General features: G+C 40.7%; 1 protein-coding gene across 3 annotated transcripts; it reads left to right on the top strand.

Moving 5' to 3' along the window:
• The first annotated feature begins 554 nt into the window (after positions 1–554).
• cpxm1a (carboxypeptidase X (M14 family), member 1a) lies at positions 555–16,854 on the top strand. Of its 3 annotated transcripts, XM_027999863.1 has the most exons (13): positions 556–973; positions 3,187–3,296; positions 5,342–5,481; positions 5,630–5,714; positions 7,782–7,932; positions 8,088–8,176; positions 8,312–8,435; positions 10,896–11,092; positions 11,811–11,990; positions 12,752–13,046; positions 13,992–14,131; positions 14,676–14,778; positions 15,876–16,854. In XM_027999863.1, exons 1-13 carry the CDS (start codon positions 667–669, stop codon positions 16,178–16,180), a joined length of 2,226 nt encoding a protein of 741 aa, XP_027855664.1. In that variant the 5' UTR covers positions 556–666; the 3' UTR covers positions 16,181–16,854. The 3 variants fall into 3 exon arrangements, with proteins under 3 accessions (XP_027855665.1, XP_027855664.1, XP_027855666.1); XM_027999864.1 differs by lacking the exon at positions 3,187–3,296 and having other exon boundaries at positions 555–973; positions 5,342–5,486; XM_027999865.1 differs by lacking the exon at positions 3,187–3,296 and having other exon boundaries at positions 817–973.
• Positions 16,855–16,953: the final 99 nt, after the last annotated feature.

Genomic DNA, 16,953 nt, shown 5'->3' with positions numbered 1-16,953 from the left:
ACAGGGATGTTTTGTTAGCACATGTGCAAAATGTTTTCGGCACACAAACCAACATCAGTTCCACAAGGCTCTGATCTCGGACAAATTCTTTTGTCAATTTTTATTTTATGTTTTTTTAGAAAAGTCAATTCATATTTATTGTTGAAATGACTGTTTTTGCCATTCACAACTCCTCAAACCTTAATCGCAGCTGCTACGTCTAATCAGTTAGTACATTTACAGACGTGCCTTGGAGGCCTTGTTGACCATTACAAACGTTTTGTTACTTAAACTCTCAGCCCTCCATACTCGCTTCATTTTGGTTTTTGCTTGTTGAAGCATTTTAGGTGGAAATTGTTTTTGAGATAACTACATACTTAACCAAAGTGGGTCATTATAGGCCACTAAGGCGCACACTTCATGCAAAAAAAAAAAAACGCTCATAAGTCATTTCTGAGTTTGACATTTTTCCTGGGAACCGAGCTGGAATTTTAGGTGGGAGGGAGGAAAGGAGAGAGAGAGAGAGAGAGAAGGAGGCAAAGAGAAGGAGGTGGGACTCAAAGAGGAGGGTTGGAGGTCTGGGTCCATCAGGGTATTAACTACCCAGGATTTTCTCTCCTCCATCACAACTCTACAGGAGGAAGGGGAAAAAAAAGAAAAGAAAGAAAAACAAAAACCCGAGTAAAAATGGAAAAGTCATTGTGCGTTTTGGCTTCTTTGCTCTCTCTCGCTGGTTTTATACGGGGAGCTGAATGGACGGCAGAGAGTTTTTCTCTCTTACCGAACCATACGACCCCTCAGTCAGCGAAGTGGACCGAGGCTCCGACTGCGGCGGAGCGGAGCGGAGACCGAGCGACTCCGGCGGCAGGAACAGAGCCGCTCCGCTCCACGGCGAGTCCTGCGGTCAGTGAACGCAACGCCAGGGCAGACGAGCAGGGAGAAGAGGGGAGAAGAGGGGATCCCAAAGCGAAAGATGATAAGAAAGCAAAACTGGGTAAGGCTGAAAATCAAACAAGCAAAGAAAAAATCATTTCGGGAAGCTGTGTGCGAACGTTACTCAAGTTCAATTAAACCCACAGTTAATTAACTGATGCATTCAGGGACATTTCAGGCGTCAGTTTATCACTTTGTGTTTTAAATTGTGAAATAAATAAGTCTGAATTTTTTTTTTGTTCTTCTGCTAATCTCGTTCAACCCTCCACTTCACTGGAGGAGCAAATCTGACTTTACATGACCTCACACACGTTACGTACAGTGCCCAGTAAAAATATAAATAAATAAATAATAAATAAATAAAACAGTAAACTAGGAACAAAATGTTTCGCATTCTGCCTCGCTTCAACCGCAAGCTTTGACGTATTTTGCTTAGATTTTGACACAGGCCAACAGAAAGAGGCGTTTCATTGTGGAGTGGGAAGAAAATAACTGGTGACTTTGAGTGGTTTTTTTTTATTATTATTTTTTTTTAAACAAAAACAGAAGCGTAAAAAGGCGTCGAGTTGGTCGGTGCTTTGTAGGACGAGGTCAAACTGGGTGGGGAGCGTCTTTGAATCAATCTCATCCATCTTTTTTTTTTTTTTTTTACAATTCTGACTGGCTTTCCTATCGCTGTTGAAGAAAAGAGCCCGCAGCATGACGCTCCCACCACCGTGCTTCCCAGTTAGGACAGTTTGTTGAAACGCACCAAAACAGTTATTGAAGATTATACTGTATTTCAAAGGACACCGGAGGTATCAGCTCATTGAAATGGCACGTTTATGTCGCTGTGAGGGTTTTAAACAGACCAGCCAGAGAGACGTTGAACGGATTCCAAAGAAAAATATTCTTAATTTATTACAAAAAGTCCAAAAAAATAGTTCAAAAATGATGAATTGGGCCCAAAACTGAGGTCAACATAACAAACTACAACTCAGGTAGTGACACAAAGAACTCAAGCACAAAACTGAGCTAACAAACAAGACATGAGGGGAACTTAAATAGTGGCTGATCAGAACCCTGCTAACACACAGGGAGGGGTAATTAAACACACAAGGACTTAAACAAATACTGGTCAACCCATCACTAAATCTTTAAATTAAATAAACATTAGAACTGAACTAACTTCGAAAGAGAAGAAACATTAAAGAAATGGTCAAATTAAACTAAAAAAGACCAAACGTCCCCTTTTCCTGGCAAACAAATGGAAGGATCCACTGAGGAGGTTTGCCAGTCACAAAAGGACAGCAATCAGCTGGAGCTCTTCTGTGTGGCTCCGGCAGCAGCTCCAGAGGAAACTGGTAACTCAAAAGAAGAAGAAATTAATTTGTTGCATTTAACAAAAAATATAGAAAGAACTGACAGATAAAGATAACAAAATGTGTGCACTGCAAATAGTTAACTGAAGAGTCAGCCTAATGGAAATCATTTTAAAGAGAAAAATCTAAACTATTCACTAATCAATATATGACCCAATGTTAGGGATGAACAGAAAATGATTACCATTCAGATCTCTGTGTGACAGTAGGGGCCGCTGTCACAGTTGCTAAAAACCTCTATTTGACAAACAGTCATCATAAGAACTTTTTTTTATATATATATAAATTCCCGATGACATTTAAGGTGTACTGCAGAAGATGAGGATTGGACAAAAAAAAAAAGACTGCTTGTCACAGGAATCTGAGAGAAAGAAAATCCAGGATTTGTGCAGAAAAAGTCAAAATTCTGAGATTAAAGTCAGAAATCTGAGAAAAAAAGTCTTTTTCAGTGGTCCTAATCCTTTGCCATAAGAGTGTCTTAAAGTATATTTTAGAAGCATTTTTGATTAACCGCAGCATTTCTCATGGTTAAGAATCCATAAACCTCTCTGCACGTTGCTCTTGCTAAACATTTCTTCTTTTTTTTTTTTTACTTCGGCCTTCGGCTCGTCTCAGGTTACATCCAGACCCTCTGGCACTTGGTTTTATCTGCGTCCTCCTCCGGCCCGACCCGGCCTTTCTGGAGGAGTTGAGGGCCTCAAACGTTCCACAGAGCTGATTAGCAGTATTTAATCATAACAACCCGCTCAAAACCTCATTTCTGCGTCATCCATCTTGTGTTTCGCTGCATCCGTCAACAAACCAGGAGGCGAGCGCCCAACCCTCAAGTCGTCACAGTTTCCCACCGCGGCCGAGGAACTGCGTCTGGAGACGTCATGTTTTACGTCTTTGTGACTTGTTGTTTTGCTCGCAGACTGCCCTCCGCTCGGCCTGGAGTCGCTGAGAGTTGACGACAGCCAGATGCGAGCCTCGTCCCAGGAGAGGACGGGTCTGGGTCCCCACAGAGGGAGGCTGAACATCCAGGTCAGCCTTCGGCAGAGCTCACTGAGACGACACAGAAAACTCACAGCTTGAGACCTTGAAAAAGGGAGAAAGTCGGTAAAATGATCGCCTGTCGTAGTTTTTGGCGATACAGCAGCATGTAACGGCGAAAAACGTTTTAACTCTTTGGAATAAGACTAAAGATGAATCACGTTCTTATTCCGCAAGAAAGTTGTCTGACTTCAAAAACCCTTTCAATACGTTGGAAAATGATTTTAAATGTCAAGGTTTTCATGAACTGCAAACGGAAAATCACCATAACTAACAGAAGTAAAGTCTTTTGAACGTCCATCTGTGTGGAATGAATCTATTTTGTGATCAGGGACTTTATCACAAAATAGATTCATTCCACACAGATGGACGTTCAAAAGACTTTACTTCTGTTAGTTATGGTGATTTTCCGTTTGCAGTTCATGAAAACCTTGACATTTAAAATTAGAATATCACATCAGACCAATAAAATAAAAATAAAAAATGATTACAGAAATGTGGGCTTACTGAAAGGTATATGTAATACCCAATTTTAGCATGCTACTTTCAAAAGATACTTTTAATCTGACAAACTTAAAGCGCATCTTCCAATTTATGAAACAGATCCCGATTAAAGTTTGCTACGTGATATACGTTTGCAAGCAAGACGTTATACGCTGCGTTTGATAAGTGAATATACAGTATTTCAGATTATTATATAAAAAGAAACAAACTCAAATCTGAACCCGCAGCCTCAGTCCCAGACTCCAGCCGTCTGCAGCCTCTCGCAGGTTTTCTTCTAGGTTTCACTGCGACGTGCTCCTGGATATGAAAAAGTTTATTACAAATTGCTTCGAGTTTATATCAAACACAGTGGACACAGGCAAAAAGGAAGAAGAAGGGGGAAAGGTGAGGGAAAAGACTTAAAGGGAGCGAAGGAGAAAGACGGAGAAAGAAGCATGGAGAGAAGAACGCCCTAAAAGTCTGCAGAAAGAGAGAAAAGAAAACCCAAAAACAAACAAAGAGCCCGCGCATAAATAACAGTAACAGTTGTAGCGTCACTGGAAAGATTCGAAGCGACTTTAAAAAGCTGCACTCTAGTTTTATTACAGGTAATTTAATAAGTTTTGTTCAAGTGATACATAATTCTGATTTCAAAGTTATTCAAATCAGGAAAAGAAAACCTACTAAAATTAGCTGCAACAAAATACATTTTTTAAAAAAGTTGGCTCATTTATTTCTCAGTGTACACGCACTGAGAGAAGAGAATGGAGCTCCAGCTTTAAAAATAAAGAAAAAAAGATTTGATTTCCTACATAAAATAGAATTGATTTCTTTTATTAACCTTTGTTTAACATGGCAATTTAATAAACTCAATATAATCACTTGGGTGAACTTAATTTAATTACCTGTAACTCACTTGATTTTTTAAAAAGTTGTTTAATTTTTTCGGTACAAGTTAATACAGGACGTATTTAGTGTCAGCCGCAGCTCAACAGAAAGTGTATCTGACAAGCAGCTGAATCTAAAGGCCAGTTCGCATGTCGCCACAGCATAATGCTGCCACCGCCATGCTTCTCTGCAACACACAGTCACCTCCGGAGTCACCCTGGACCGCTTCTCTTCTTGTCCGGCTTGTCAGCGGACGGCCAAATGCGTGCCGCACTTTTCAGAATTTGAATCAGAATCAGTGCTGGAAGCCTTTTGTCAGTTCCCGTCACGCTCACTTTGTCTCGCTCTCTTCCAAACATCTGAAAGAGTCTGAATGTTTTTGCACAGCAGGGAACTTTTGTTTTCATAACAGGTTCTCGGCTTTTAAACAGTTCGCCTGCGCAGGAGGTCTGCGAGAAATTAGGTTCAACACAGCGCTTACATTTACTGCACACTCCTCCGCTCGCCATCTGAAAGCAGTTAAGCTGTAAGCAGGCCAACTTATGCAACACCGAGAAACTCCCATGCAATGTTTCCCACCGATGGGTTTTTGCAGCTGACAAAAAGAAAATAAAGAAGAATGATTTTCTTCCTCTTCCTTCTTCCTTTTTTTTTTTCTGTTGCAGTCGGGGATCGAAGACGGAGATCAGTACGACGGCGCCTGGTGCGCCGCGTTCAAGGACCAGCACCAGTGGCTGGAAGTGGACGCCATTCGCCTCACCCTGTTTACCGGCGTCATCCTGCAGGGCAGGAACTCTATCTGGAGGTCAGGTACTATCACAGTTTTCTATGAATGACGCACACACACAAGTAAAAATAAATATACTTGGTCACAATCAGTTCATTGTGGAAATCAGATTTAATTTTTTCGTTGCGTCAACGACTGAATGTGTTGCGTTTGGTTGGTGTTGCAGTTGGGATTGGGTCGAGAGCTACAAGGTTCAGCTGAGTAACGACACTGTGGAGTGGCAGACCTGCATGAACGGAACAGAAGAGGCGGTAAGACCTGTCGTTTGATCTTAAGAGACTTTTGAAGCTGCCTAACATGTTCATTTTTACCAAAAATAAAGTGCTTTGAATTGGAGGCTTCTTCAAATTCTTATTCAAACAAACACAGACTGATACAGGAGATCTTTTCTGCCTACAGCCATTACTATTTACAATAACTCTTTAATTATAAAAAAAAAAAAATGCATTCAGCTTCCCTTTGTTATCAACAAACTATTTTTGAATTTGAATTCAACAACTATCTCACCAGTAGCTTCAAGTATGGGGGTCTGACCTCCACTCCTTTCCAAATATTCTGGGGCCACGTTTGTTTAATCTTAATTTAAATGTACCATGTGAAAAATGTCAGTTTTATGCTGATGATATTGTTCTTCGCTGTCACATAATGATGCGTTTAATCCAAAACTGTCAACTTTTAAAGTTTTACAGACCAATTTTCATCGTCTTCATATTATTTTAAAAGCAGATAAATCTTTTAACAGAAGTTTCACATAACTTAGAAGTTGATGTAAAAAATAATGTTCGTCTTGGCCACAAAATGATTCAGCAGCAACAACATGTCACCAAATACAGCTTAGAGCAGTTCATCGATGTAGCAGCCATGTAGCCTGACGTAAAAACATTTTGCTAGACGATGTCAAACATTGAGAAGTTTTTTATTTATTTATTTTTTTTACCCCTCCAGGGGTCTTTTGTGGGCTCTAGTGTCCCTTATTTGACAGTGGGCTGACAGGAAACGGGGAAGGAGAGGGGGGAAGACATGCGGCAAATATCGTCGGGTCCGGGAGTCGAATCCGCGACGGCCGCGTCGAGGACTCAAGGCCTCCAAATATGGGTCGCGCTAACCGCTACACCACCACGGCACGCCCCCAAACATTGAGAAGTTTTAATTATTGTTATCAAACCTTATCAAACACGGCGTATTGAAGCCAAAAATACCTCAGAAATATACAGAGCCAAGCAGGAGAATCATGGGGCCCGAAGCGGCTGCTTAGTTTGCTTATGCCTTGGGCCGGCCCCGGGTTAATGAATAAATAATGCAGTAGGAAACAAAAACCAGCTGTGAAGAAGTAGACAGACTTAAACAAACTCAAGGAAAAATTCACCCGTTACATAATGACAAAATCAGACGTGAAACCCAAATTAAGCTGAAGCCCAAAGTCATCCAGGGTTTGTTCTGAGTCTGCAACCTCAAGCGTTTTTGTTTTTCCTTCAACACCACATGTCCATCTACGGGGAAAAAAATTGGATTTCTTTCCAGGAAAAAGTAGGAGAAAAAGGAGGGGTAAAAAAAAGTCTACTCTGCTTTCTGTTCCATTCCAAGACAACTCTCGATGCCGAGGAGGTCATGTTTTCAGACGGTTTGTCTTTGAAATATGTCAAGAATTTAAGAAAATAAAAGCATGGCTCTGATCCGTAGTTTTCTTTACTGTTTGCAGAAGGATTTACTTTACAGAAAAAACATAAACTGAGGGTCAAACTAAACAAAATATGTTGTATGCTTACTTCAAAAGAATGCTAAACTACATCTGATTAGACCGTAGATTGTGGAAATAAGCAAGTACTTAACAAGTTATTTCTTTAAATAAGGCTGTAGGTTATTCATCACCTTTCAAATACAAAGAAAATTCTTGTGTTTTGTTTGCGATCACTGCCGCTTTCTTTTATTGTTAATATATATTTTTACAGTAAAAGCTTTTGGACGGAAATGCAGGTGGCCATTATAATCATGCCTGACAAGAAAGTCACTCCCATTGAATACTTTAGCAGTTTTAGTTTCCTAAATCGTCAAACCAACAGTGGCATGGTAAAATATTGAACAAATTCATATTTGATTGCATTGCTGTCACAAACTTTAAGGTATTTTATTGGGATTTCATGTTAATATGTGGTGGGTCCCTATTGGATTCAGCCCCCTTCATACCTAGACCCAACTTTTGCTACAAGTACAAGCATAAGACCTTTGAGGTATGAAACTAAAATTATTTTACTATCCTTACCTCTTTCTGAAATCCCGATAAAAAGGCATTGTGTACGATTGCTCCCTGAATCGTACAGATATTCAAAGGGAACCAGAACCCGGAGGCTCCTGTTCTCGGGCTCCTTCCCGTCCCCACTGTGGCCCGTTTCATCCGCATCAACCCTCAGACCTGGTACTCCAACGGGACCGTCTGCCTCAGGGCCGAGATACTCGGCTGCCGTGTCCACGGTACGCACACATTTACCGGGTCTGAACCACAGAGTGTGTCACCGCTAGTGAGTCGTTGCCACGCATCCTTGACTTTCAAAACAGGACACTGACTATCCCTGAGGCGAGTCCAGGTCAGCAAAACGAAGTTACTGTTCATTGGTCTTTCCCCATAGATCCAACAGATCCGTACCCCGACCAGCAGGAAAGAGGCTCGAGGGATAATCTGGACTTCAAACACCATGACTACAAAGAGATGAGAAAGGTAAAGCCAGACGATGAGTAACCTCAACTCCCATAAAGCTGAAGCAGAAGGTTTTAGTCAGACTGTTGGCAGATTGGCTCCAGATTTAACCCCTCCGAAGGCTTTCTACTTCAGCATATCTTTCCGACGCTGCAGCTCATGAAGTCCGTGACTGAGGAGTGTCCGGACATCACCCGCATCTACACCATCGGCAAGAGCTACACGGGCCTCAAACTCTACGTCATGGAGATATCGGATAACCCTGGGAAACATGAACTCGGTAAGAACTGCTAAAGAGATGAGATGAATCCTCGATTTTAGATACCAGGTGTTTGAACGTAGGGACGCATCGACCCACTTTTTTCACTTCCGATACCGATATCCATATTGATATTGATATCTGAGGGTTAGTATTGGCCGATACCGATCCGATACATAAAAACAGTGCTAAATTGACTTAAAATGTTTTTATTTTTATTTTTTAAACACAGACATAAATATACTGAATTACAGTTTTATTCAATATGTCTACACACTTCAATACACCAATAGCTTCACTAGCTTAGTCAAACATTTAAAAACAACACAATTTAATTTGTTCATCATGAATATAACAGACAATGTAAAATAAATAAGAAACTGATAAAAAATAAAAATAAAAACAGAAATCATTCAGAGCACAAAGCGCAGCGAATTAAACTGAACAGATGTGACCTGATGGATCAATACCTGATCTAGAATTTATTTTAACATCAGGATCGATACAGATATTGATATCGGACTGGCGCATCTCTCATTGTAAACGGTCAAAAATCAATCAATTTATCAATCTGATCCTCCAACATATTTCAATATAAGTCAAAGATTACCCAAGTAAATACAAAATTCGGTTTCAAACGAAAACCCAAACAAACTTGATTCTTGAAACAGAAACCTTATGTAACGTCTTCTAAACTCATTTAGATTAAACATTAGATTGTAAAATCTCCAGTGTGTTCCCACAATTTTTCATCTGAGAAATATTTTTGGCAAATTTAGCTCTAAACCGAAAACACTTTCCCAAAAACTGTGGTTAATCAAGGTTCATTCATGATTTTATAGGAAAGGTCTCCTCAGGTTATTGAGATTTTAGCAGCTCGGAGGCCCAGTTGGACATCCTGCAGTGTTTACACAGCCTGGTTCCTTCAGCAGAGCGACCTGGTGAGGCCTAGACTCTAGAGAGGGCCTCGCTTGTGTAAACTAACTTTTTGATTTCCTTGTTATATTGTCTTCAGACATTCAAACTTGTGCTTTAATGCTAGCTCTGGTTTCTCCATGTGTGCCAAAAAGCACAAATAAATCAAATGCGGTGCGGCATGTTCTGCTTTGTTCTTAGAAAAATACATTTCTTAAATCCTTCTGTTCTTCTTTTTTCATTCTACGCGTTCATTCTACAGCTGTTGTTAATAAAAGTGGTTTTGTGGCTGAGTGTGACTCCAATGCAAACCACAAGGAAGGGATGAAAACTTGTAGTTTCTGAGAACTTTGCAGATACTGCAGTTGTAAAAAAAAAAAAATGTAAGTGCGGATTCAAACATCAAATTTAGCATAGCATGCTCACACCTCAGTTTGTATGTTTTCCACATTTCCCATAAGCAGCTTGAATTTCAGGGCGACGGCCATTTTTCAAAACCAATTATTGCCATGAAATGTATCAACTTAAAGCGATAAAAGTCAGAAACTGGAGTTGATTACTTTGCTGTTTGTGAGTCTCAAATCGGTCATCAGCTGGATGGAGATTAAGATGTCTGGTTCACGTTAGCTTCTGCTAATTTTTGTTATGCGTTTAACGTTAGCGTAGCTTCTTGTTTAGCTAATTGTAGGTTAGTGAAGCTAACGTTTTGGTTAGCTGTGCCCACTGCCGATTTTAGTACAAATTGATGTGATTCCTATGGTTCAAACTATGCAGCTATTATTATTTTAACTGGTAATTTTATTGCAAAAATTCATTTTTCATGACAACTATGGTGGCCATCTTGAAAAATCAAAACATTATCAATAAATATGATTCCATTGGTCCAATTATGCACAATCTGACACACCCACACACCCCCACACTCCCACAAATCAATCTGAGATCAATATTGCCATATTTGGAGCACAAATAAATCTTTCTTGATGACCCTGGTGGCTGTTTTGAAAAATGGCTGCCATCTTGAATTTTTCAGTGGCTAATCTGTTTCTGAAAACAAGTTTGTTTCTTCAAATTCAATTAAATTTAAGCTCCAAAGGCAGATTAAACGATGCCTCCTGGTGGCGTCGTGCTGCGCTGCATTTTATTTAGGGGCATCAGAGCGCCTGCAAACAACTGCGTGTCACAAGTTTTAGATTTTATCCCACAGAATATTATTTTCTTTCCACTTCACAATATCACACCACCTTACATCGCTCCATTAAATAAAATCTCCGGTAACATAAAAGACACAGCAGATGTGAAATCTTTGAGGGATCTTGAATACTTGGATTTTTTGGGGGATTTTTTTCCATTCAGGAACGTCCCGCTGGTGATGTAGGCAGTCAGAGCTTGACAGTGGTCCAGTTCAAAAGTGTTTCTCAAAACTCTAAAAATGTAATCTGAGTGAGGAATCTGCTCCTTTCCCCCCCCTGGACTATGAAGAAAAATAAGAGCCAGAGTTTAAATAAACTCCTTTGCCCCTCTGACGACCCATTATAATTACTCTCTAAACTGTGCTCTTGGCAGGTGAGCCAGAGTTTCGCTACGTGGCGGGGATGCATGGAAACGAGGCCCTGGGTCGAGAGCTCGTCCTAAACCTCATGCAGTATTTATGCAAAGAGTACAAAAAGGGCAACCAGCGCGTCATACGGCTGGTCACAGAGACGCGGATCCACCTGCTGCCCTCCATGAACCCCGACGGACATGAAGTAGCTTACAAGAAGGTGGGTGCTGCTGGACGCCGTTCATACAGAGCCGTCAGAAAGTCTTCAAAACTATTCTTATTGTTTTCCTTGAAGAAAACAATAAGAATAGTTTTCTTTAAAGGGGCAGTGTTTTGCAAGAATCAACGTTTTTGAGCTTTACGTCATATTATGAAGTTATTGTGTCATCAAAAACATACCTGGAGCGTTGCTTTGATTCTTTCATGCTTGTTTGGAGATTGTTTTTTTGAATCACTCCTGGAAACCATTCAACTGTGCAAAATGCCCGGGTGGACTTGGCGCCACCTTCGAGGACGTCCCCACTCTGCTCCTTCAGACTAGCCAGCAGCAATTAGCAAACCACCTGGTGGAAACTGAGCATCTCATTACACGAGGTGAAACGCTGGTAAAAATGTTAAAGGGTTAATAGAGGAGCCATGTTGTGATGACTTCTCTGACTTCTTTCTGACAGCGAAGTTTCAGAAAGAGCAAGAGTTTCTTAAAGAGACAGAAGCCCAACTTCAATGTGCTAAATTACAAAGTCAAACTCCTTTTAGGTCTTAAAAAAAAAAGACAAATAAAAGAAGAAGAAAACTACCCTAAAATGGATTTTAGGTCTGTAATGTCACAGAGTTATGGCAAAGGGGCATCTCACAGTTGCGTTGTACATCATTGTATTTGAATGTGTTCGTTGACATTCCTGACGCCGTGTCTGACGGGCCGATCTGATTGGCTGCAGGGCTCAGAACTGGCCGGCTGGGCCGAAGGGCGGTACAGTTACGAAGGAATCGACATGAATCATAACTTTCCGGACCTCAACAACATCATGTGGGATGCCCAGGAGACTGCAGCTGATCCATCTAAAGTGTCCAACCACTACATCCCCATCCCAGAGTACTACACGCAGGAAGACGCCATGGTAAGGAGGAGTAACTGGGCTTATTTTTCCCCCACAGGAGGCAAAATTAACAAGTCTAAATGTCAAATATTCTGAATTTTTTGTAGCTCTGAACACCAAATGTTGGATTCTTTAAATGAGTTTCCCAGGCTAGGAATCTTCAGAGCTCTGAACGTTTGCATAAAAATGTTACTAGAGAGAGAAACGCAGGCAAAAGATGAAGAAGTATATCCTTAAAATCTGGATTTAGCGGCACGCGATACTTGGATTGGAAAACATTTCCAAAGCCAAGAGCCAGAAGTTTTCCTGAGAATAACCCTGCTCAGTCAGTTTCCCTGTTTACGGAAATTAACAGCTCAATCTTTTCCAAGTAAAAGAAACCGGAAAACCTGAAAATGACTCCTAATGTTGTCATTTCGAGCAGAAAGAATTAGTGGTTTCCATGTAAGATCAGCAGTTTCTTTCCAAACATTGCTTTGCACTAGTATTTCCACCCTCTTTTTTTCTAATCTTATTGCATTTCATCACAACCTTGTGTGATTTTATGACAGACCATCAAAAAGTAGCACATTACATTGAAGTGAAACACAAAGGATGCACTCTTTCCCCCTTTTTCAATAAGTAAAAGTGTAAAACTTGTCGCCTGCATTGGGTTCAGCCCCCAATACTTTATCATTCTGGTATTTTTCTCACTGATATGATAGAAAGTAAAAATTTGTTCTTTTTCTTTATCAGCCTCAATTAGCTTGAGAATGCTAATACCTTCTTCCGCCTCTGCCCAGGTTGCGCCAGAGACCCGCGCCGTCATCAGCTGGATGCAGGATATTCCCTTCGTGCTCAGCGCAAACCTCCACGGCGGGGAGCTGGTCGTCACGTATCCCTTCGACTGCACCCGCGACTGGGCCCCCCAGGAGAACACCCCCACGGCGGACGACGCCTTCTTCCGCTGGCTGGCCACCGTGTACGCCTCCACGCACCTGGTGCTGGCCAACCCGGACCGCCGCATCTGCCACTACGAAGACTTCCAGATGCACAACAACATCATCAACGGCGGAGCCTGGCACACGGTCCCAGGCAGTGAGTCACCGGAGTTATAAAGAAAAAAACTAACAAAAAAAAGTGCTGAGTAGGGAAGTTAAGAGGTTTGTCTGGTTTTAGTTTAGTGTAACAGACAAAGGGAGGGAAAACACTGTTCACTAAAGGAGTTTTGAATTTGTTGAAAGCTCCAGTCTTTTCTCACCATTAATTCAGGAGTAAAACAGATTCTCTTTTGCGTGATGCAGAATAATAATAAAAAAATTGAATACGACAAAGTAATGCCACTGTAGATTTTTCAAAAAAGAGAGTACATTACCGCTAAAACACTTGGAAATTTCCAAGTTTGAAAAGTTGAAAATTTGCTAGTAAAAAAAAACCCCTCCTAAATTTAGAGATTAGTCTCAAAGATTTTATGGAATTTCTGAGATTAGAAACTAGAAAATCTGAGAATCTAGATTTTTTTTTTCCCTGAGTTTCGAAAGTCCCAAATTTTTTCTAGAAAATTTCTTGGTTTTTTTCTAACAAATTTTCCCCCTTTTGGAGCTCAGAAATGTTGTTGTTTATATATAAATATAAATATACACAACGGCCCTAATACATTTTTTTTTCTTATCATCTGACATTAAATTGGTTTAATCTTTTCCTGTTTTAGGCCAGGTAGGATTATCAAAATGATTTCCATTTCCTAAATCCAAAAGTTACGAGAGAGACTTTTTTTTTTTAATCAACATATTTCAGGACTTTCTGCATTAGTTGGACGTTAGTACATTTCCTTATTATTCCATGCGTGGCACTGAGAGCAAGCCTTAAGAATTACCTTCAGTCATGTTCAGATCGACCGTGATGTGAAATCTGGCCTCTTGATGGAAAATACAGTCACTTCCTGTTTGGTGGCGAAGGATTAATAAATATGACTACGCCATTTGAGATTATGGTCTATTTAGACTCGGCTTGGCATATTTTTACTTTGTGTCTTTTCTGCAGGCATGAATGACTTCAGCTACCTGCACACCAACTGCTTGGAGGTGACCGTGGAGCTGTCCTGCGATAAGTTCCCTCATGCCAGTGAGCTTCCTGTGGAGTGGGAGAACAATAAGGAGTCTCTTCTGGTTTACATGGAGCAGGTCAGTCTCCACAACTCTTTCAGATGTGTTTTTTTTATTATTATCTCTATAAATATCAACATTATTATTATTAATTTTTTTTTTTACAAAGTTTTACATTTTTTCTTTATTTTAAAACTTAGCCCCTTAACGGTCACCCTGACAACGATTACATGTTAGTGGATCGATCCTTAAGGAAACCCATGTCTTCATGACGGTTTTAAAAATAGAAATAAAATCATGGTTCTTTAATGTCAAATTTACTTATGCAGCACTTTAAAGACAGGTTCAAAACGGCACCAAAGTGCCGCACAAAAACTATAACAAAATAAGTTGATGAAAAGAAAAGGAGAAATAAAAATAACAACAAAATTCCTAGTAGTTTGCATTTTGTTCGACTGTTCAAATGTTTGGCAGCTTGTTGGTGGTCACAAAGAGTGTGACATGAAGGAGTGTGTGTGTGTGTGTGTGTGTGTGTGTGTGTGTGTGTGTGTGTGTGTGAGAGCTTCTTACTGGAGCTGCAGCACATCATCAGCCTCAACGCCAGGTTTCCTCCCTCACTCAGGTTCACAGAGGAATTAAAGGCGTCATCAGAGACAAGAGCACCAAACAAGGAATAGAAAACGCTGTGGTCAAGGTGGAAGACCACGACCACGACATCAGATCAGGTCAGTCCTGCAGTTTTCATTCAACCTGCCGGTTAGCTTCCCTTCTATCAGGGCAAATGAAAATGTGACAGGAAATGTACTTTTTTTTTTTTTTTTTTGGTTGTTCTCTCTAGTTCTTGTTCAGTTTGAGTCGAGCTCAGGAAAATTATTTGTTGGATTTCAAGATGTGTTTTTTAGCTTCACAAAGTGGAAACTTGGAATGTCTCCCTCCCGCCACGAGAAATTCATTTTCTGAGAATCTTGTATTTCTACCCAAACAAAGCTTTTTATGTAAGTTCCATTCACTGGCAGCGACAGGACTGAGTGTTGAAGGTGTCATCCAGTAGCTGCATTTCCATTACAAAACGTTGTCAATATTCCGCTAATGAGGAAAAAAAACCCCACAGTTTCGCAGTTGCCGTATTTCCATTACATAAGAAATGCGATTAAAAATCAACCGTGAATAGGTTTGTTCATGCAATAAGTTGTTACAAAACATGGCGTGCCATCATGGCTCTATCACTTTGGTGTCCTCTTCGTCCGGTCTGTCAGTGGTAACTTCCGGTTGTTGATCACGTGATTTGCGTGATGCTTATAAAGCGTTTCCATCGCAGTTTTGCGAAATACTCTAATCTTGATACGGACGAAAAGCCATCTAATCCTAGCGAAAAAACTTTTTTATCGAAAAATTTGTAGTTGTTTTTTTCTAAATTGCTGCGTTTCCATTAAGCAAAATTATATTCAAAATTCATTTTTGCACTTCTTTTTTTTTTTTTTTTACAGGCAATGGAAACAACCACTGTCACGACATAATGATATTTAACAAATATGTTTTTAAAAAATATATAAAACACTCACACAAAAACCTATAAATATATATATATATTATAAAAGTTACATTCCGCAGCTTTCTACTCAAATTATCTGACACCAATCGCAAAATTGGCGACATTTTGGAACATCTAGCAGTAAAGCGAGCTCTACAATTGCAACGTTATCCTCGGCTACGCAGAAAAATCCCACCATCTCTCCTGCTAGACAGTGAAATGTTCCCGTTTTCGCTGTTGAACCACCAGACATTCCCACCAACCTCTATGTTTTCGTCCAACCTCGTACAGCCGCCGACGGGGACTACTGGCGCCTGCTGAACCCCGGCGAGTACAAGGTGGTCGTTTGGGCCGAGGGATACTTTCCGTCCATGCGTAGCTGCCGCGTCGGCTTGGAGCCTCATCCGACGATCTGCGACTTCGCCCTCACCAAAACGCCCATACAGAGGCTGAAGGAGCTCCGGGCCAAAGGGGAGAAGATCCCGAGGGACCTCCAGCTGCGGCTCCGCGCTCTCCGGATGAGGAAGCTCCGTGCCAGCACCAAGGCCATCAACCGCCGCAGAGAGAGCCAGGCGAGGCGAGCGCGCTCCTCATGAGGGCCGGAGAGGACGAAGGGCCGAGGAAGACTCTGAAATGACATGGATTATTGGCTAAAAAAAAAAAAAAAAGTGAAATGTAACTGATTTTAATGAAAAATTGTCTTCTACTGCAGGATCAGCTGTGCCGAGAAAAGAAAAAGAATACACATCCTTTTACAGTGCCTTGCAAAATCACTTAAAGCTTTTTCACATTGCGCTACAGTCTCAACTTTCATGCATTTTACTGGGAAATTTATGTGATGAACCAACGCAGAGCTGTTATTGTTAGTGACTGCGAATTAGTTACGGAAGAGTAAAATATGTGCGCAGAAGCAGAAGCGTCATTTCTCGGGATTTGTGTTACAGCAGTTTTAGTTTGTGGGGGGTAACGCAGCCAAATGTGAAAAAACGTTTTAGGGGCGTCAAAACCTGAGCATGGCGCTATTTATAGAACATCCAACATACTGGATAATTAGGGGGGGAAATCAGAGAGTTTCTCCTGTTGTTCTTTTTTTTTTTTTCTTCTTGTATACCAAGTAGAATGTGAATCTCTGTCAGCTGGTCTGATATATGTCACATCGTCTTTCTGCATTGGGGGCCTCAAACGCCCAAATAAATGTGATAATTCATGTTGCAAAATGTCAAAAGTTTATAGTGAAGGACAGAGAAATAAAGTGTCAGTTGAATGTTAATGAAATGCAGAGTGTTCAATCCTACTTTAAAGAAAAAAAACAAGTTTATTGAGACGATGCAGGTCTGCCTCAAAAACCTTCAGTTTCTAACTCAAAAAA

The sequence above is a fragment of the Xiphophorus couchianus genome, chromosome 19, assembly GCF_001444195.1.
Source record: "Xiphophorus couchianus chromosome 19, X_couchianus-1.0, whole genome shotgun sequence".
Classification (NCBI taxonomy): Eukaryota; Metazoa; Chordata; class Actinopteri; order Cyprinodontiformes; family Poeciliidae; genus Xiphophorus; species Xiphophorus couchianus.
This window is presented reverse-complemented; position numbering and strand designations above follow the sequence as displayed.

Bases quoted from the DNA above. Each gene is read 5' to 3' on its own strand.
- cpxm1a (XM_027999863.1), top strand. From the start codon at position 667: ATGGAAAAGTCATTGTGCGTTTTGGCTTCTTTGCTCTCTCTCGCTGGT. The intron at 11,093-11,810 runs GTGGGTGCTGCT...GATTGGCTGCAG, and splicing joins ATGAAGTAGCTTACAAGAAG to GGCTCAGAACTGGCCGGCTG. The intron at 14,779-15,875 runs GTCAGTCCTGCA...AACCTCGTACAG, and splicing joins CGACCACGACATCAGATCAG to CCGCCGACGGGGACTACTGG.